This window comes from Lingula anatina, chromosome 3 (assembly GCF_051362555.1).
Source record: "Lingula anatina isolate TDL-2025a chromosome 3, LinAna3.0, whole genome shotgun sequence".
In the NCBI taxonomy this organism is placed as follows: Eukaryota; Metazoa; Brachiopoda; class Lingulata; order Lingulida; family Lingulidae; genus Lingula; species Lingula anatina.
In genome coordinates, this window is record NC_141769.1 from 3289556 (window position 1) to 3310456 (window position 20901).

General features: G+C 36.4%; 1 protein-coding gene across 14 annotated transcripts in view; it reads left to right on the top strand.

The window, feature by feature from the left end:
• Nucleotides 1–20901, top strand: part of LOC106175351 (ras GTPase-activating protein nGAP) — a 112419-nt gene that overhangs the window by 51567 nt on the left and 39951 nt on the right. For 7 of the 14 annotated variants that reach the window (XM_087009597.1, XM_087009598.1, XM_087009595.1 and 4 more), the window contains 3 exons: nucleotides 11542–11654; nucleotides 17184–17299; nucleotides 20598–20708. In XM_087009597.1, the coding sequence (XP_086865723.1) occupies nucleotides 11542–11654; nucleotides 17184–17299; nucleotides 20598–20708 (340 nt within the window). Of the gene's footprint in view, nucleotides 1–2763; nucleotides 2921–5431; nucleotides 5751–6372; nucleotides 6660–7595; nucleotides 7630–9219; nucleotides 9706–11541; nucleotides 11655–17183; nucleotides 17300–20597; nucleotides 20709–20901 lie in introns of those variants that run through there. The other 7 variants (XM_087009602.1, XM_087009601.1, XM_013557741.2 and 4 more) reach the window with 7 other exon arrangements.

A 20901-nucleotide genomic window follows, 5' to 3' on the forward strand; every position in this document is an offset into this window, starting at 1 on the left:
TCAGGTTAATTTAAGCTTGAATTGAAGTTATATTGCATATTTTGTATTTTTAAGAGTGTTTCTTATCCAAAGTGTCTGTCACTGCAGTTTTAGAAAATCATTCTTTTTAATTTAATTAAAACATTAACTTGGCTTAAAATTGAAATTTATTAGTATCTTTTGTATGTTTGTATTATCTGTTTAAAGTGCTTATGAAACTTAAAACTCTGCTAATCTTGAACTCAGAAGTTCAATAATTTGCCATTTCTCATCTTACTCAATTGAGAAGGAAAAAGTACCTTGTGAATTTGAGATGATTTTTGAAAATGCAGATGGAAACTCCCCTAATAGACGTAAACACCACTATACTTCTACTCAGCTGTCAAGTGCAATCCCTGTTTTTTACTGAACAACAGGTGAGAAATTTTGTTTGCTGATTTCAGTTTTGTCACATGGTCAAAGGAGAAAGTGATTCTTTTGGTCATTGTTATTTTGTCAAACACAATTGTATATGTCAAGCAAACATTGCGGCCAACCACCTGCCACAGAGCCCTAGATATTGTGGTTAACAGGAAAAGACATGTAATGGTATATCTACCTTTTATTTATATTTATTGTTTTTCTAATTCACTGCCAGTGTTTGAGGGCATTGTGTCTGTTGTGCATCGGAAGTAAATCAGATCATCAGAGTCTAGCCTATTAGGACTTGTCAGATTATTATTTAGTAGTGATTTATATTACAGACAAAAAAAGCATCTGGATGCCCCCCCCCCCCCCCCCCCCCCCCAAACAAAAAGAAAAAAAGAAAAGAAAATCACAAAGAAAATTTTCAACATATATGGTGTCCATGTCCCAGAAATGAGAGAAGTAGTTGGATTGGATAAGTTTTAGGACATTGTGCCTCTATTTGAAGATTAGTGTAAAGATATTATCAATTGCATACTTTCGTTTGATGCAAAATAATTTTTTTTAAAAACTTAGGCGTTCAGTACATATGATACATGTATATATGATTTTTGTTGGGCTAAGAAAAGCAACATTGCCTGTTTTTGTTATATATATGAAATATACACCAAGAAGTATTGAGCAGTGTGAAAATTATAGCAGAAATATAGTAAACAGTACAGATTGTTTGACAAACTTATTAACACTTACCCCCACACCCGCCCCCACCCTAACCCCTTTCCGTTTCTAAGTTGACTGAAGTTTACCAGTGGGATGTGGAGGCTGTGTTGCCTTTCAGTGCTGGAGGAGGATTAGGAAGTGAAGAAAGCAGCAGTTGTGGTCATAACACACACCTTGATGGGATTAGTGGAGAGCCATTTTATACATTTTGGGTAGTAAGTGCCCTTTGGATACTCTTGACCAGGACTGGGGACAGCGGCCATGTTTTCTGTCAAATTGTGAATAGCTGAATATTCCATTTACTCACCATGTGATATCAGGGGGCTCTTAAATAAAATACTAAATTAGTATAGGACAGTTCCCGTTGATCATGTGAAGTCCCACAGGGTTCCGTGCAATAATTTTGTTACGAACTACTAGTGCACTCAGTGGTCAGAGAGATGCGTTATCTATGTCACTGTGCTCTGTGAATTAGATTTCTTTTGTAAGTCTCCCTTTGCTCTTATCATTTAATTACACTGTTAGATTGGCTTTCAAATGCTAGTTGTCTTAAGTTTTAGTTGTCTTAATTAATCTAGGATCCAACTTCATAATTATAATTTGATGGTTGGTAGATCACACTGTTTTGATAGACTTAGTCATAGTTAACAACATTCAAATTATTTTTTTACCTGTTGTGGGATTGGTATTAAAGAAGTGTTATTTTAAAGGAGTATTTGTGTACCTGTACAAATGTGCCTTGAGGTAAAGATTAGAATAGTTAAGTTTATTGAAATGAACCTAGTATAAGTGGCAACATTTAAGGACAGAACAACCATTTTGCATTTACCCCTGTAAGATTCAAAATAATGAAATTGTTCTAATTGTGAGTTGCCCCATTTTAGATAAAGAATATTGAGCAGATTGAAAACAATGTATACAGACTTAATGTGAAGCTGCTGGTTAAGGATAGCACTAGGGTCATTTTTAATATTTTACCATGCTTAACAATTGCTCAAAACAAAGAAATTTGTTTCATCTGAGGACAACATTCCTTAAACTGTCAACAACCTGTCTCACTTCAAGGTATTTAACAGACAATTAATTGAAAGTGTATTTGATATTGCCCGTCATGGACATTAAAGCTTATGCTGAAACTAAAAAACAAAACATTTCCCATCATGCTTTATGTTCAGTGCTTTATCAGAGAAAACTTTTTTCCTATCAGGGGCAGCTTAAGTACTTCCAAGGTTAAAGTTTTAACTCTTTTAGACAGGTGATAAATTGGTAACATTTGAGGACACTTTCTACTTGATTGCACAGGTCGCACTTGAATAGACAGGACAATGTTTGTACAACTACAGACCTGGTAAGTTGTATTGGAGTTAACTGTTCAACCATGATGATAATAATGATGTAATGCTACAAGTGACGTGGTAATAAGTGGGATGGTGCTTTTATAAATTAAGGGTATAAAAGGGGGAGGAGAATGTATGGATTAAAAGCCAGGTCTGGTCAGGTATGAAAAATAGTTCTGATAAAATCTTCAGTTGTACACTTATTTGACTGCATGACAGGTAAAGTATAAAATTTCATTGTGAGTGAGTACATGCTCAGGGTAGTGGTTAGACTCGGTGAACCAAGAACCTGTTTTGATGGTAGAAATATTTGAAAACAAACTTATTGAACTGGACGCTTACCCTATTACTGGGCCTCTGACACTCGAAACAAGTTTTACGTCAGCGTCAGTGCAAGGAGTTCTGTAATACAAATGGCAAACACTTCACGTGAATGTGCTGGGGATAAACTGTAAATAATAACAATTTTGCTTATGCTGGTGAGTATAGAAAACAGGGTTGAGAAAGTAGAATACTTACGAAAGTGAGGGAAAGATTATATCTGTTTGTCTTGTGGTGTAAATAGAGGAATTGATACTAAATAATCATATTGTTTTGAAGATAAATGTGTAGTATTTGGGAAGGGAAAAACAAATAAGTTGGTCACATAAAAGTGAAAGAAGTGTTTTAGTTTTAGTTGATTGCGATATACATGTAAAAAGCATGTCATATAAAGAGTAGAAAACAGAGAAGAAAGAAAAAATCTGCAGGTTGGTATCCTGGCATGGCAATTACCATAGACTGATCACCACAACTGATATTTCTTAACTAAATGATACAGAAATATATTGATGAAATTATTCATAACATTGACATTGTACAGCAGGATGATTTGCAACAATAGAATCAAAAATTATATTTTGGTAAGTGGTCAGTAAAACAGATATTCCAATATTATTATTTTGAGGAAAAGAGATGTTGAAGCCATTTTGACAATGACACGTTGAAAATTCTGTCTAGATAGATATATTGCAGAATCTAGGTACAGATTTTTTTGCACTTAGATTTAAGTTATGTGTGACTGGGCTATGAGAAGTGATGAACAGAATTCTGTCATTTGTTTGTTGATACAAATTGCATAAGGAGAAACCATATTGTCATGACTTGGTCTGTGTGGTGCGATGGGATAAAAAATGATACCTTGGGTAATAATGGAGTTTTCAGAGATAAAGTATCATTGTGTAAAAAGTGGGCTTAAAACTGGTATTTTTATGTACTTGAATATCAATACTCAAATCTCTCTTCTTGTTTGTTTTGATATATGCTTAAGGTAACCGTTAGTATAATAGAGGGAAGTACTCTATGGTATACACATTTCATGCTGAAAGTAATTATTTTCATGAGCGGAAAAAATGTTGCCTTGACTCACAAACTAATTTCCATAGGAGGAACTAATTCATAACAATATGATATACCTTCTAGTAAAACGGAAATGTTTCTCCGTGACTGATGAGTTGTATGATAGAAATTTCTGCTAAAACAAATATAACAGTATCCTAAAGAACATTTGGGACTTCCTTTTATTGGCTTTCCAGATCTTGTTTCCACAGATAGAGGTAAAAATTACATTTATTGGACAGAGAAATGTTTCAGAACAAATGTCAGATTTTGTTCATCTTTTTTTTTTCTCTATTTGATCTATCGTAACCCGAGGAGCAAGCCTGTTGCAGATGTTACGCACAGAGATGTCATAATTAAGGGGAACTGTCGGGTCATTTACATCACCTGGCAGTTCGTAAACTGTCGATGACATCATAATTAATATAGATTGATAACCTAGAGTTGAGGACCAGCTGTGAATAACTTAGTCTAGACTTAAAAGTCATGCATTTATACATATACTATATGAATATGTAAATACATACACTTTCAAGGGGATGGTGGTCATCTTTTGATCAAGAGAGATTGCTAGATAGAGTGTAGATAGGACTCTTTACAATAGAAAAAAAGAACAAAGAAAGTAAAGGATTAGTGTCTTCAACTGTCAAACATGTTTAATCAAGTTTTAAAGAAATCTATGGAATAATTTGATGTGCAAAAGTTTTCAATCTGTTAAGATTCATATGTGATGAAATCAATTCACATATAAGGTAGGATTTGGAAGTAGCAGTCTTTAGAATGAGTAAGTTCTATATTATTAAGCATTTTGTTGAACAAGATACCCATCTGACAGGTGAGAAAAGAAGATGATTCCTAGTATAATCAAGGTAAACATATATTTAAAGTCACCAATGAGTCCTTTCACTCCTAACCAGTTGCTGTCCTCATTGTCCAACAACACATTGAAAGGCATTAAAATTTATGAAAGTTGTGTTTAAGATTTCTTGTGAAGATGTATCCAGGCCTGTAGCCTGTTCCTTCCTCTCACACCCAACCACAATATTTACCTGTGAACTCATTAACACGTGATATTTGCTTTGAGGCTCATTTGTTCAGATGAATCTGCTGATGGAAAGACTTCATCCTGTCATGACTGGACTTGACTTTTAAGGAGACTTCTCTGGGGGAGAGACCCTGTTATTAATGAACAAAACAGGTATCAGACAAAGGTGAAATGAACAAAAGGACAGGTATATTTAACTACCCCCTCTTTATTTCCACCGCCCTTCTCGCCTCCCCCCAATTTTATACCCATCATCTGTTCAAACCACCACTCACCAGATTGCGTGGACAAAAACTTGTTAGAATTATAAAGAATTATGCGATATGCAGCATAAGAGACTTGAATCTTATATACAGGACAATTTGTTCAAGCATTACTGTTTAGATCCCAGGAAATAACAGAAATTGTTAAGTATGAGTTTCCAGTTGATTGCACCAGCTCCTCTACAGTTCAATGATAATGGGATAGTTTGTCACATTAGTGGTGTCATTAAGGTCTGCCCTGCTTCTGTGGAGATAGTGATCTCTTTAAGTGTTAACCATCTGTCCCACTGCTCTGTCACTTTTATCTGTTCTGGTGACAAGGGAAAGCAGTCTGTTCTTCAGCGTGATGGAGTATTTTGAGAGCTCATGCATTTGAAGATGTTATAAGCAGGAATAGAACATTATATTGTGAAAAGATTGGGAAGTACGGAGAAGAGTATATCTGGATGCTTTGCAAAAACTGTTTTGAAAAATACATGGTAATCATTAGTATTATCACTTATAGTAGACAGCTTGGGCTTGATGCTTAATTGTTTGCACATTCAGAGGAATCTCTTATACAAGTAAATGTATTGGATCATAGTTTCAGGAATTAACCCGATGGTTATGTATAGTTCATGAAAGGTAAGTAAAACATTTGCATTGAAATGAAACACCATTTTGTATAATGCATTAATTACATGTCCTTCATTTTTTATCAGACCAAGGAGGAATAAGAGCTATAACCATAAGATCAAAATTGCTTAAAAGCATGGAGAATTGTCTGGGTGTCATGTCTTTTTAAAAAGTTTTCTTATTATAGCCACTTGTTATTGGACTGGGAAGGATTCAAGGATGTGTAGGTTTTAACAACACTTTGAAAAATGGTAGAATTGGATATCATGGCAGAAGAAATACTCCTTTGGAGTTCTAGTCATTTTTACAAAAAAAGAGAGAAATCGACCAAAAACCCTCCACAGTGCATAGCACCTGTTGTCCCCTCTGCTGGACCCCCCAAGACAGTCTCCACTTCTCCACTCCACACCATGTGGGGTGAACACGCTGCAAACCTATAATTAGTTTCAAAATGTCACAAGTTTGCCCCAAGTGTCGCGCACCCCTAATGACACGTACAATTATGAAATTACCACTGTTTTCAAAGGTTAGATCGTGTGGGGGGATTTCACCAGCGTCTGTTGCCACCTAGAATGGCCAAGACCTCATGGCAGGCGTTTGCCCATGGTGACATCTGAATATCAAAACAGAACCTAATTTGTGACGAAAAAAAACAAAGGATTTGTGTTAAGATAATGAGGCAAAGCAGGTGACACTGTCACAGCCAAGGTTCATATATAGCCAGCAGGAGGCAGAGAAGGAGTACATATCAGATAGTCAAGAGGGAGAACTGAGTACTTTTTGAATGGGAGTTAGTCTTGCACTGTTGCATGCAGAATACAATCTAAATTGTGTCGGGGATGTCATTGGAGTCAATTGAAATAGTACTCAGGAGTTAAAAGTCATGACAAGATCATTGGATAAATTGCTAAGCTGAAGGTATGTTTAGGACTAAGGTCATGTGCACTTGGAAAAGTAGCTTACATCTATTTCCCTATCTGATGAGCCACTAAGTAGGGCTTTTAGCATCATGTAGAGGTGACTAAACACTTGATGATTAGATTCTCTCCATCATAATTTATGACTACAGAAGTCTTTATGAAACAAATCTAGATTAATTACATTGATGATCATCTTGATTTTCACTTACAGTCGATAGCTTGAATTTAATGGTTGTTAGCACATTCAGTGGAGTCTTTCTTGGATGCAAATACTCAGAGAATAAAGCCAGATGTCATTCTTTCCATCCTGCTTTATAGGAGTTTTTTAAATGAACAAATCTTGAATAATTACATTGAGCATGTAGTTTTTGGATACAACATTTATTTGCAGTTAAATTGATGTTAGCAATCTTTCAGATGAATCAATTAGTTTGTATAATAAAGGTCTGAAATTATTGATCCTTGCCCTTGAGAGTGGACAAGCACCATGTCCTGTAATTCATTCCCCTGTGGCCAACTTTCTACCTATTAATAGAGTATTCTTGGACCTGTTAATTAATAGCTGGCATTGATTAAGACGTGAACATTATTGCATGTCGAGGAGGGAAAATACTTCATTTTGATTGGTCAGTATGTAAACTAAACACAGATGGGATTGATATTTTGTTAATTACCTTAATTAAGTATCATTAAGTGTGTGATTAGGGTCCTGTTTAGGCTGATTGAAGCTGTGACTTGTCACATACAGTTGTTTTGCTCAACCAAAGCTTGATTGGAAATCAGGAAAGTATTTAGCTGCAGCAGCAGTAAAAGGATAATAGTCATTACTAGTCAACAAATGACTCTGTGATATTGACTAGGTGACAACAGACTAACCAAGACCATGACAGAGATGATGAAGCAGAGTTAGTTTTTCCTGCAATGATGTGTTGGATGTTAACTTCCATGTATGTACCTTATTAATGAAGGTGTGTATCACTTGGGGAATCCAAAATATCTCAAGGATTAAGAAATAGACTCCCCAGCAGAGTAAAGTATCAAAGTTTTTTGGCAATCAACAGGTGACACAGTTACACCCACTATGAAGACTAGCGTGACATTACTGGTGCTTACTACTGGTTGAGGCATGGGAATATATTGACTACAGCGTGGCAGGTTAATTGTGGTGGTAATAATAATCCTGCAGAGGTAATAGCATTTACAAATTCTGAAATCTTCTTGTTGGGTTGTATAATATAACTGCAGTGGGCAGTTTAAGTAATGATTCTCAATGGCAAGGCTATATCCACCAACACCCTAATGGTGTTACTATACAGTATCAAATACTTGGTGTGCCTAGATTTATGTTCTGTGTGTTGATTTTATGGAGAAAGTGAATATTACAATTCACCCATAATCTCCTTATTATCAGAGTAACTGGTACAGTGATGGAACCATTTATCCTTTTTTTCCTTAAGAAATGTCCTAACTGAGAAAGTTACAGATGGATTTTGATAAACTTTTGTAGGAAAGCTATGATGTGGGTTAACTTGAAATCAGAGAGATTTTGGTATTGATCTGTTAATCAGTTGATTTTAAAATTAAATGAGAATTAAGCTGTCTTGAAAGAGGTTTATACTCTCCTTTTCTAGTTTGATATGTGCTATGTATGTTAATTTTACATTTGCTGAAATACATTGAAAAGCATTTATTTATGGGATGATTTAACATGTCATTAAGTTATGGAAGAATATCTACTCCTAATGAGATTTTCTGAGAAGATTGTACAGGGTGGACACTGATGGTTTTATGACCGTCCACTTGGGACCTTTATAAAGTGAGAGACTGATTTAATAACTATCTGCCAGGAAGTGCTTGTACTGATCAGTTTCAGAAAGCGCAATCAGAATTGATGCCCCTTCAAAACTACAACAGAAAATCGTACATTTTTTGCACTGTGTGATAATTGTGTTATCTCTTTTGACATTAGGGATGATCTTTATAGTCTGACCCTTATTCCATTCCGTTCCAAGTGATATAAAGTTTAATTGTGAAAATTCAATATAGCCAAATACACTACTGCTGTGATGATCTTTATGAGCATGTAATTCATGTTTGAACCAGAGGTAAGGCTAAACGTGTGTATTAATTTAAAACAGTAAGAATATCATTTCTGGTCTGAAAGTATATTTACTTATAATATTATTGTACAACTGATCAGTGATTATATTAGTGAGAAAACGGTATCAGTGTTTGTGAAGGTATAAATATAGAGCATCAGGAGGTGATATGTTAAGGATCAAGATGATTAGTTAATGGGTGCTAGTTACATGAGAGTTCTGTGAACATGTGTGTGTATATGTGTGTGTGTGTGTGTGTGTGTCCAGGTATATATTACAGGTAAAGGACCCTGGGAAGTACACCCCCAGCTGATTAACCAAAGCTTTGATAACATCTTAGTGGCTTTAACAGTTCCTGGAGCAGCTTAAAGTCTGGGTCTGGAATAGTATGATTTTAGGGAATGAGAGGTAGGGTGTTTGGTGGAGCAAGAGGGAAGATGGATATCACTGTAAATTATGTTCCATCATTAAGTTTTTTATGTTTACACTTAAGTGTCTTCAGTAACTTTTAATGTGAAAAGAATGACTGTTTAGCACAGAAGAGTAAGAGATTAAGATGTTTTGAAAGCTGCTAAAAAATGTGTGTTTACGCAAGAACGGTAGTCTGCAGGATCATATAAACAAGTCCAGTCCAGGGGTGTTGACCAGTATATATATAACGTTTCCATGGTAACAAACCTGTGTACCTACCAGGGCTGGTCTTGTTATAGATTGGTGTAAATTAAATCAGGCAGGGAGGGTAAAAAGAGTCTGTAATCTCCCAGTCCAGTCCAGGTGATGTCAGGTAGTAGGGAGCCTTGCTGGAAGATTGTTCTGTGTGGAAGATCAGAGCTAGGCCAACAATGGCCGTCATGTGGCATACCTGGAGACGCTACTTCAAGTCTGAACGCTACAGTAAATCTGATCCAGAAAAGACTGGTACAAAATTGCAGGATACAGATTTATGTAAGTTGTGTGCTTGAGAGGCAATGAAAAAGTTTAAGTTCAGAGCTTGATGAGAGAACACTCATAGCAGACAATAAAGATATTATTAGAAACAAAGTTCTTAGTAGGTTTAAAGGAATCAAATGTTTTGATTGATTTTTACCTAACTGCATGCCTTGAAAACCAGTGGTGCAAAGAACACATAGAAGACATTTTTTCCCATATGTATTTCCATCTTGAAATTGGAAAACTGGATGCCCACTCATTTGTTTATAGTTTCAAAGAAAAAAAGGAAAAGACAAGAAAAAATTAACATAGTGTTGCTATAGTTATACTTTCTTTCCTTGGGTCAAACTTTTTTCTGCATGAGTAAAAAGTCCAGAGATTGTAACAGTACATGCAATATCCAAAATCTTCTGAAACTGGTTAAGATGGAGCCCTGAACATGCGTATTAATAACAGTCTAGAGGAACCAGCTGTGTTATGTGCTTGCATGTACAGCCAGGGGCTTCAGATTCAAAACCACTGTCAGTGAATGAGGAACATGCAATGATGGAGCAGTGGACTCTGGTGTTGCCGTGGCAACCTTGACTGAGCACACAGCATCTTTTTTTGTGTAAAAATGGAAGAAGAAGGTATGTAGACATACTGGACATACAGTCCAGGTAATACCAGGAGTGGTGAATGGTGTTCTACAACTGGTCTGTCAATCACAGCCAATGACCAGACAACAGTTATGCAGACTAGATTCACTTTCTTGGGAGAGAGATAAAAACACAGGTTTCTAAAATAAAAAGGAATTACTAGGAAAGGAATTTTAAGGGGGTAGGGGGGTAATGGAAATTTCTAAGGTTTTGAGTTATTTTCATTGACATTGTCTTGTCAGCCATCAGTACTGAATCTATGTACACACACTAGAAGCATGCACTCTCACATATAACGGGGATTCTTGGTTTGGGAGAACTATTGAGCTCATTACATACTTGACCCTCATTGCTTTAAGAGCAGAGGGATAAACTGGGTGTATTGACGAATTTCAGATAACAAGCCAAGATGTGTGGATGTTACAGCCCATTTGTAAGCTACCTTAATGATGCTGTTTTTCTGGATCTGATTATCATGTGGGATTTTTCAAGACTAGATTTGCTTCTAGAGGATTAACACGATCTCCAAGTTGGAAGTTAAAAGAGGAGATATTTATGAGAGTTTAATGTAGCTGCTTTTGTCAAACTTGCCATTATCACCATGTAAGTTAGCAGTCCAGGGAAAATGTGCCCTCGCTTGGTTTCGTGCTACCTGCATTTACCTGAAGATTTAGGACTTGTGTGAAAGTTTTTTTTTTTTTTTCTCCATTAGGAATTTCTATTCTAGTACAACAGGTATTTATTGGTCTGGTGTTTTCTATTTATTTATCTGTGGGGAGCACAGGGGTTTTCTTGTCTGAAGAAAGTGCCATAACTATTCTGAGATAATGCCAAAGAGGATATATCTCTGTTCCTGGCATTTGCCTGGCAAGGCAGGATAGTTATGATATTACTAGTATAGAGATTGCTGCTAGGAAATAGTGAACTGAAATGTAGGTGTGCCGGATATATTTTATATTTCAGAGAATTGCTGTTAAACACTGTTTTTCCTGGTTTCTGATGCAGACAACAAGCAGCCTTCACATTTCAGATGCTAGATATAATGAGATGTAAGAATTCTTCATAGAATTATAAGCAATTCAAGATCTACTTTATAATTTTGCAGATCCACACCAAAAGTCTGCTAGGAAGAACAGACACATTTTGGACTAATTATGTTTGATATGAAAATGTGACAATTAAAATTTTCATTGTTTGATATTTTGTTTTCCAGATTCATCATATGAAAAAGCAGTGGGTAAACTAGAGCGCCGCGGCAGTCTGCCCATGGTGTCCCGCAGCCTGGAGGATAACATGGACGCCACCTCTGGCACATTCAAACTATCGGTAAGGACTTTTACTTGGGACTTGCCCCAGAATGTAGTGAAACTTTTTCCTTCAGAATCCCCTCATTAAAAGTTGTTGAGGAAAATTATGGACCAGGTCTTTGGGCTGTCTTTGAGATTGCTGTCAATGATATAGATTGGATATTTACTTAATGTTGTATTTGAACATTCTTGAAAAACTCGCAAGAGAGTTAAGGTATATATCATTGATGATTTGCTAAAAAACAATCTGCTCACCAATTTTCTAAAAAAAATCTCAGTGGCCAGTGGCTACATAACTAGCCAGCAAAAATGGGAACTGTAAAAAAGTTCATTTTTCTTTAGGTACTTATTTGAGATTAATGAGATTTGTTTTACTTGCTAAAGAAAATGACATTTAAACTGAAGAATCTCTATAATTTGAACCTTCAAACTACTGACGGAAATGAATTTCAACCTGAAACCATCCACGAGTAAAAATTCACCAAATATGGCCACCATCTTCCCAAATGCACTGGCCCGTCTACAGCTAGAACAACAAACAGTTCATCTAAGATTGTATCATCAATAACATACTTGAATTCGCTCTTTGTTGATCTATTTTTCTTTCCAAAATGAGATCAATCTGGCCAGTCTTGTTCACCCTGGGAAGGCAGAAACAAAAATGCCATTTCTGTTATGTATTTTTTTCCTCTGGATAAGGCTATAATGGCTTAAGAATCCAGAATTCACATGTAATTGATTTTTGTCACACATGATGTCTGCCAGTTGTTAAAAGACCTTAAGCTGGAAAAAACTATAAATGTATTTTTAATCAGTTCCCAGTCCATTTCTTCCAAAATTATCATGGTCAGAAGCAAGGCCAGCATTCATTGCCTGACTGATGTTAATTAAGGGAACAAATGGCTCCAGTTCAATAATTGCATAATAAATTGCTGTTATGTGGAATTATGATTGAAGTAAAGCTTTGAACATGGTCAGGATATCGGTGAGAAGTGAACAAATTTACGCTTAAGTTGATAATGATTGTATTGATAATCTTTGGGTTGATAGGTACAGCACAAATATCCATATCGGTACTTGTTATGCTTTATGTCAAAGATGTGTAAAATATTACTATTAAGATAACCTCTTCAGTTCCTTCTACTCTAAACCTTTCAAACTTATTAACATGAAAAAATTTGTTAAAAATTTTTAAAAATAATTTGTCCAGAGTTAAGGGATGTAATGGTTGGTGTCTAGATACATATATATTTTTTCAATTTGATAGATGTCACAAATATTAACATTCTACTTCACATTGATCTGATAATGTTTCATTGTTTTACTGCATCAGATCATCTAAGGCACTGGAGTGAATGCATTTCTTTGACCTGTACTCAGTACATCATAGTCATGTGTCCACAATGGTGGTGTTTATGCCTTCAGGTTATAAATGTGTTAGTTGTGAGGTGAACAAGAGAACATCCAGTCATCATGCTAACTTGCTGCAAAAAAGGAACTATTTCGTATTATCACATATCAAGGGCTGAGAAACCTTGAGTGTTCATCAGAGAAACTGCCCCTCCCCCCACGACTACAACCACCACCACCACCACTACCAGAAAAATAAAAAATAATCATAGGTATTTTTAGAGACCAGATAATTATCTTATAAAATGACTGTTTACAAGCATTTGCAACTCATATGATTTGTTTTCTGAACAAACTAGCGAAATGTGCATTTTATGGATGGAAATTACTTGAAACTACAGGTTTAAAAAGCTAGGAGTGGGATGTATAAATGTTAAAATTTGCTCCCTGCCACTGCAGTGTAGTAGAGCCCCTTGAAGTGAGTGTAATTGGCCAACAATTAAATTTAATTTCCCCACAAATCTGAACTAGCGGTGGGAGATAGAATTGGTTTGTGATAATAGTACCGACTTATGACCCTCATAATGTCTAGGATGGTTAAAAGAGAGCGTCCATAAAATTAGAGACACCTATTGTCAATAGCTCCAAGTTGTCTCAGATTTAATTGTCACCGCTTGTCGAGATGGAGGCCCTTGGCGTCATATTTTATTCATTGCTAATGTTTTATTTGTGAGAAATGTACCTGTCCATTTTGTTGCTGTTATTAAACCCTGCCTTTTCTCTGAACATGATTGAAGTAAAGGTATGTAGCGATAGCATGATTGTAGCGAGGTTGCTACATAAGGTGTAGTATAAATGTTAGATACTTAGTTCTTTATATATTTTTGTATTTGTATTCAAGGCTAACACACTGGAAATTACTTTTGTACTGTGAGAAATTGGCTAGGTAACTTTAACTATTTCTCCAAGCAAAACCAAAGAAAAAAAATCAATTCGTACAGTTCCGCAGATAATGTACAGTTTACAGAGGTTGCTAAAGAAATATTAATTGCACTTTGGTGCCTTGAAATATAGACATTTGCCTACACATGTCTACCTCACTTCAAAATTTCCCCTTCAGATCTTTTGTCAACCTCTTAAGACTCATGGTCATTTTATACATGTCATAGATACTGGGCACTTAGGGTTATGACTGGGACCCGAGGCCTGTTTAACAAAGGAGCTTTGGCCCGAAAATTGGTCTTAACTTTTGTTTCATTTCAAGACAGCAGCAGACCACCTACAATAGATGTTGGTTTGAAACATAAGCCATGTGTTAATATGGATATGAAACAGGCAAACATTTTTTTAAATTGGAATACTATTATCTAGGGACAGAGTATACTAAAATCTTGGTGTTAAAGTGAAGGCCAATTTTTCAATCTCAAGTTCCCTTGTGAAAACTGGCCCAGGTTGGACCCTAAATTGCCAATATCACTGTCATGTTGTAAACATTCACCTCCTGAACTGTTCTATTGGCTGTCATTGAGACGTCCTCACTGTGCAGTCTGCTAGTGTTAGGGAGGGGGGAGGCTAACCTCCAGATACCTGACAACCCCCCTGGTGGAGTATTGTGACCAAGAATGTCTCTGTTTGTCCACGAGCAGTAAACTTGTTTAGGAGGGATTAAGATACTAAGAGGTCTGGAGAATGAATGAGATTGTATATTTTCCACTGGTTAATTTGTTTCTGCATGGTGAGAGAGATAGAGGTTTGAAGAAACATGCACGCGTGTATGTATGTGCCTCTAGTGGGCTGGAACTGATCATTACCAAGGAGAGGCTTAGACCCAAACTAGGAACAGAGATTTTTTTTTTCTTGTCTGTGTGACTTTTTGAACTATTACTGGATTAGCAGCAGGGATTTGTGTAGATTAACAGCGAGGATATTGACTTGGATTACAGCGCTCACCTGCTTGGAAAATCTCCAGAGAAAGAATCGATCACCTGCTTTTGGCTTGGAATGTGATAGGTTTTTTTCTAGCAGAGACTTTTCAGTTTTATTGAGTTCTTCAGGTAAGGTTTTTTTTTCATTGATGACTGAGTTAAGCAACAAGGTGAACATCAATGATGAGAGGAGGCTCTTTTCATGCACATTGTCAGAAAAAAATCAAATACCTGGATTGACCACAAAAGGCATTTGAGTACAGTGTGTTATTTTCAGTATAACTCTGACAGCTAGCAATTCATGGAAACTGATGAAGCATGGATTTTAGTCTGGTATCAAAGTCCTAGGACAATGTACCTTGATAAAAGGAACAGTCAAGGCTGCTGTAATTGTCAGACTATAAAGGATCCATCTTTAATATTGCATTAGATTTTATAGGCTGCCTTCACAAGTAAGTGTTTCACAATCTGGTTAGGGAGCCATGGTAGAATTATGATGCATTAAGGTAACCATACCATCTAGGCTTTGTAAAGTAATCTGAAATCAATTTGTGGCAGTTAAGAAGTCATAGAAGAAAAAGAGATGGAGGAAAACAAACTATTAGTCACTAACTTTTAACTAGTCGAGCTCCTCCCCTGGTCTCATCTATGAACTTTCTTTTCTTTTTGGTTTTAAATATTTTCCCTTTGTAAAAGTTGGATGTGATACCTTGGATCCAAGCCAGAGTAATTTGTAGTGCAAGTTCACAAAGGGAGTTGATGCCAGTAAAAGGGCAGTAGTATTCTATGTATGATAAGACCAAAGGGGCAGGTGCACCCTGGGTTACTACCAGCTGCCTGACTGAGTTCAGAGGTGCTGTCGGCCTTTGGTGCCCTCTGTAGTGGCAGGATCAAAGAAAGCCTGCCCAAGATGTAACATACTGCCTGCCTGCTTGCTTGGTCTAAAACATCATCCTAAGTCCTGCATTCCACCAGTATTGTCTTTCTGTTTTGATAGAATTTGGATGTAGTACATCTTGTCTAAGGGGCTTTAATTTTTATCATTTTATCGTTTTAAGTTTAGTTGGAATTGGAGATATTTGACGCGCAATTTGCCTGCTGGATCTTCCTTGTTGGTTATCTGTAAGATCATGACAGATCAAAGGTTGTTTGTGCACTAGGTAGTTCTCACAGGGGTTGCAGAACGCTCTTGGCTCTTGAAGTCCAGCATTCCTGCAGTATTTTATTTCTAGTTGATAAGACAAAGAAGCATATTATCAAGTTTATTTAATTTTACAGTAAAAACTCAATTACTGTAGCATCTTCTGTTGAAATGTCTGAAATATCTGCAAAGATCAAAGAGGAGTGACACTTCCTAGGTGGATCTTGGCTTAGGGGTTTTTTCTTGATCAGCTGCCATTATGCCATCTACTGGTGAATCTCCCTGGCCACTGGTTGTTTCTTCTGAGAGTTCAAAGATTTTTCATTAATTGGATGAAAAGTGAGCTAGTGCCCCTGACGCCTGTGGCTTCTTGTCCAAATCTCATTTTAAGGACCTTGTGGTGTGGTGCGTTAAAACTTTGTAGGTATTTAAGAAGGAGAAGGGACTCCAAGAGTTCTGGCATTCTCTTATTTGTAGACATTAGATTGTTCGATCCATGGGCTAGGCAGTGAAGGTATGCTGTTTATTTGTTTTTAAATTTTTCAGCTTTTGATATTGTTCTCTGTGTTGACTTTTTGTCTCAATTTTAGGATTAGAGCTTTTCCAGAATGCATTTGTAAAATGCATTAGAGGTATATACACAATTATCAGCGTAAAATGATAAATACAAAAATAATGTTGAGCTTGTGATAACATTCTTCTATTTCATTAGCTTTTCAGTGCATTCATGTAAAACTGAGCACTTATTTCTCCTATTTTGTGTCAACTGGCAAAATTCAATGCAGTATTTCTTGGACGTTAGGATACTGAATTTAAATGATGTGAATCGCACCTTTATGAAACACATGCAAATTACAGCATTAAACTTCAAACTTAACTCTCAATCAGGTGAATAGGATTGAACGTGTAAGTGATTCTTGGGATAAAAAAGATGATTTTACATTCATATATTTAAGGATAACTGAAAGAGAAGTTTATCCGTGCAGTTAGAAAGGTTTTAGTATGATAAAGGACATTTTTGCACCGAGTAATAGTTGTTGGTACGCATCAGTGCATCCCTCCAGTAGCTAAGATACAAATGATTATCATTTGCAACTATGGGCTAAATGGCCATTATTTTTCTCCTCTCCAGAGCATACAGAATTTCTTCAGCAAAAAGACCCTTAAGGGGACATTGAAGAGGACCAAGAGTGCCACAAAACTTGACAGAAAAAGAACAGCACCTGGAGCATTGGATGGGAGTGAATCGTGAGTATTCATTTTTTTCCCCAGTCTTAATTTAAACAGTCATAAAAAATTGGTGAATATTTTGTTTTGAACTGTGACCGTCATTTGCTTGATTATTCAGCAGCATTGCTAGTTCCGTAACGATTTTCAAAGTTTAACGGTTTTTACGATTTGAAATAAACCACTTGGAATGAGAGTGTGTTTTACAGTATATTGCTGTGCTGTGTTTTTTCTACCACCGGTTGCATAGTAAACAAGGCATGGAGTGAGCTAGGGAGATGTGCAGTAACAAAGCATCATCTAGGATAGAGAAGAGATAAGACTTGCTGTCTGCCACACATTGTATCAGACATTTCAATGGCCCCATTATGAGGAATGCAACTCAAAAATTGTATCAGACGTCCAGAAACATTTGTAATGCTGCCTTCGGGTTTAGCAGATTGATATCAAGGCCATCGAGATGAAAAGTTGCAGGGTGGATGGCTAGCAAGTCTTGTCTGTAGTAGCAGGGGTGTGTGGCACTTTCCACCCACTGTCTTCCACTGATAAACATTTCTCATATTCTAATGTGTGGCTCCTTAGTATCAAGCTCTTCTGCTGATAATACTGTTTCATGATGTCTGGTCTTCCAACACAGTCGCCACTATCCCGTGGCTAATAGGGGCCGGTGTCGCCAGCCAGGCCTGATGCAGTGGCAAGTTATCTGCAAATGAGGCTGGAAAAAAGGGGATGGATCAGCAGTTATTTCAATTAAATTTAGTTTTCATGGTTTTCAAATCTTCAGATGTTGGTCTGATTTGGATTTTTTTTCTTATTACTATCATAAAAGATATATTAATAATTTGGAAGTGCTAAATTCAGTCTAGAAGATTTCTCGTGGATTTCTTGTTTCCAAAATTGTAGAGACTTTTGTGAGATTCACCCTCTTTACTTTCTCTTGTACTTTTTTACAGCAATCTTACAATTCATCATTGAATCAGTTGGCTCGGCATGGATCAGTCAAATTTATTTTGCACTCCAATTCCAATTACTTTAAATTTATGAGCTTAGAAAACTCAATTGCTTATTTACCTTTGAAGAAAAGAAACATGCTCTTTTAATGGTCCTAATACAAGCTTATAAGAACCCTATTTGTGGTGATATGAGAAAATAAGACTGAAGTGTTGGAATACCAGACAAGCATGAGCAAAAAAGCTTACTAGCCTATAGGAGGAAGAAAATAGTACTAACTCTCATGATGGGAAACGTCAACGGGTAAGTCTTAACGAGCAGTGACCTGTTAACCTTTAATTAAAACCCCATAAACCTGTATCATTTGTGCGTCAACCCACAACCCACAAGTTTTGTTTTTACCTTTCACACCCCTTTGATGCCTAGTAAACCACAATTACACTCTAAATGTTATTAACGTGTTTATTCAAGTAATCAGTGCTACCTGGATGTGTACCAGGGTGAGTTTATTTAGAAAATAGAAAGAAATCTCCAGTTCAAGGACAAAAATGTTCTGGATAATTTCTGTTTTAAGCAAAATGGTCATTGCATCTCTGTCAGGTGGGTTGCAAAGTTTCAGTTTGGTGATAATTTTTCAAAAATTTCCAAAGGTATTGGAAATATAGGAAAATATGTTTCAGAAATACCTAATGGATTCTGAAAGTGCAGACATGAATTTATCTGTGTAAAAATGTCATCCAAACAGATGCACTCTCTGTTCATTTGAACTTTGAACAACCTGTCTGCACCTGATGGCTAGCTCTCTAGGAACCCCTGATCCAGCTCCAGGGATTTAGGCACGTTTATTGAACACGCTACTGTAAAAAAAATCTTAGAGCTTATGCAAAAATAAAGCTTGGTCTCAGGTGTCTTTTAATCACGGCAGGAAATGTAAGCTATTTTAATAAAGCAGCCTGGCAGTATTTGCATCCTTTATTACTTAGGTAATCTAAAACCACAAGGTGAATTATGAAAAAATGAAGTAGAATACAAAAAAAAAAAAAAAGATTTTTTTTTTTTTGAAAATTGTAAGTTTTAGCTTAAAATGAAAGATAAATAGTCTTGTTTAGTTTTGTTTATACTACCACATGGGGCCCCAAATTTGCGACCAACCTCTACTAATTTGATTAGTTTTTTTTTTCCTCTGCTTGTCAGAAATGAATGCACAGAGCATGAACATATAGTATTGTGTCTAAAGAGCAAAAGGAAAAAAGATGAAGAAAGAAAGAAGATAACAGTTCACCAAAGTAAAAAAAGTTTTTGCATTCAACAATTTTGTTTTTTTTAAATGGGATTTTGTCTCCTTTTAAATTTTTTTTGGCACCAGAACCTGTGTCCATGCAGTAAAGTGTGTTAGACATTTTATGCACTGCTTATTTAGCCGACTTTATTCTGAAGATCAGACTGTCACTGCGTCCTGTCAACTTTTCATGGCAGGTTGGCCTGCCAAGTTTACACTTTTGGCAGACAACTTTTTGAGCCAAAATTGATTTTTTAAATCAAATGAATAGAAGAATTGCTTTATTATTGTAAATATTTTTAGTCAGATAGGTTTTATGCTCTGATTATGTTGGTGATTTCTTTGAAATTTTGTATTCATTTAACTTAAACCAATATCCGCTTACAATTTCACACTGGTATTGGTTTCAAGGGAACCTGGTAAATGATACTACTATTGTACTGATTACAAAATATACCTGTGTTTTTTCCCACCCTAGTGAGCTTTTAGTGTAAACATTAAGTAAAGTATGGAAAAACTTCATTAAAACCATCTAAACTGATTCTCTCCTAACCTGTGGAAATATGAGCTACCACTTATGATCTGTTTCTATGATATAACTTACATTATGCTGGCCTTCGTGTAATTGACTAACAGCCCTTTTGCGTTTGAAATTCGATCACGCCATCAGCCCAGAGGGGTAAGGGGGGGGGGGGCATTTACCACTAACCTTGCTTTGTATAACACCACCCCTGGATAATGCTTTCCATTATCAACCTAAAAAGGTTCACTTATTCACTGATTTAATAACTGTGGAGGTGAGGGCATCTGAAGAAACTCCCTGATCTAATAATATACCCACTGGAGACAGGAAGCGTGTTAGCTGCATGTGTGAGACTGACGCAAAGAGTGCTTGGCTGTTTTAACGAAACCACACACTTGTCTGCAGTTGGGTTGGTGGTCTTCTGTGAATCTCATCTTTGTGTGTTTGTGTGTGATGCATGGACAGGAGAGGTAGTAATGACGACAGCAGTATAGTGGTGTGACTTTTAAAGCAAATGAAGATGAAATGCTGTTGACGTCCGTGTTGTTGTTATTGTTGTAATGCAGAGAGAATAGACTGGTCAGTACGTTGAGACGAAGCATGAGTCTCAGCCGCCTCACGCGAAGACGACGTCCCAAGATTGGGGAGATGGGTGTTGACGCCAACACGCCAGTAAGGTGGGTGCCGACTTCTCTACTGCATGAATTAAGTTCTTATGTGGGCTGACAACATGCACAGATTGTGACAACTCTCACTGCTTATTAAATTGCTATATTATATTTATAAAGCAAATTGGTGAGAGAAAATGTCCTTCCTCTTTTTCTCAAGGTAAATGCAACCATAGATAAAAACAAACACATAATCTTCATT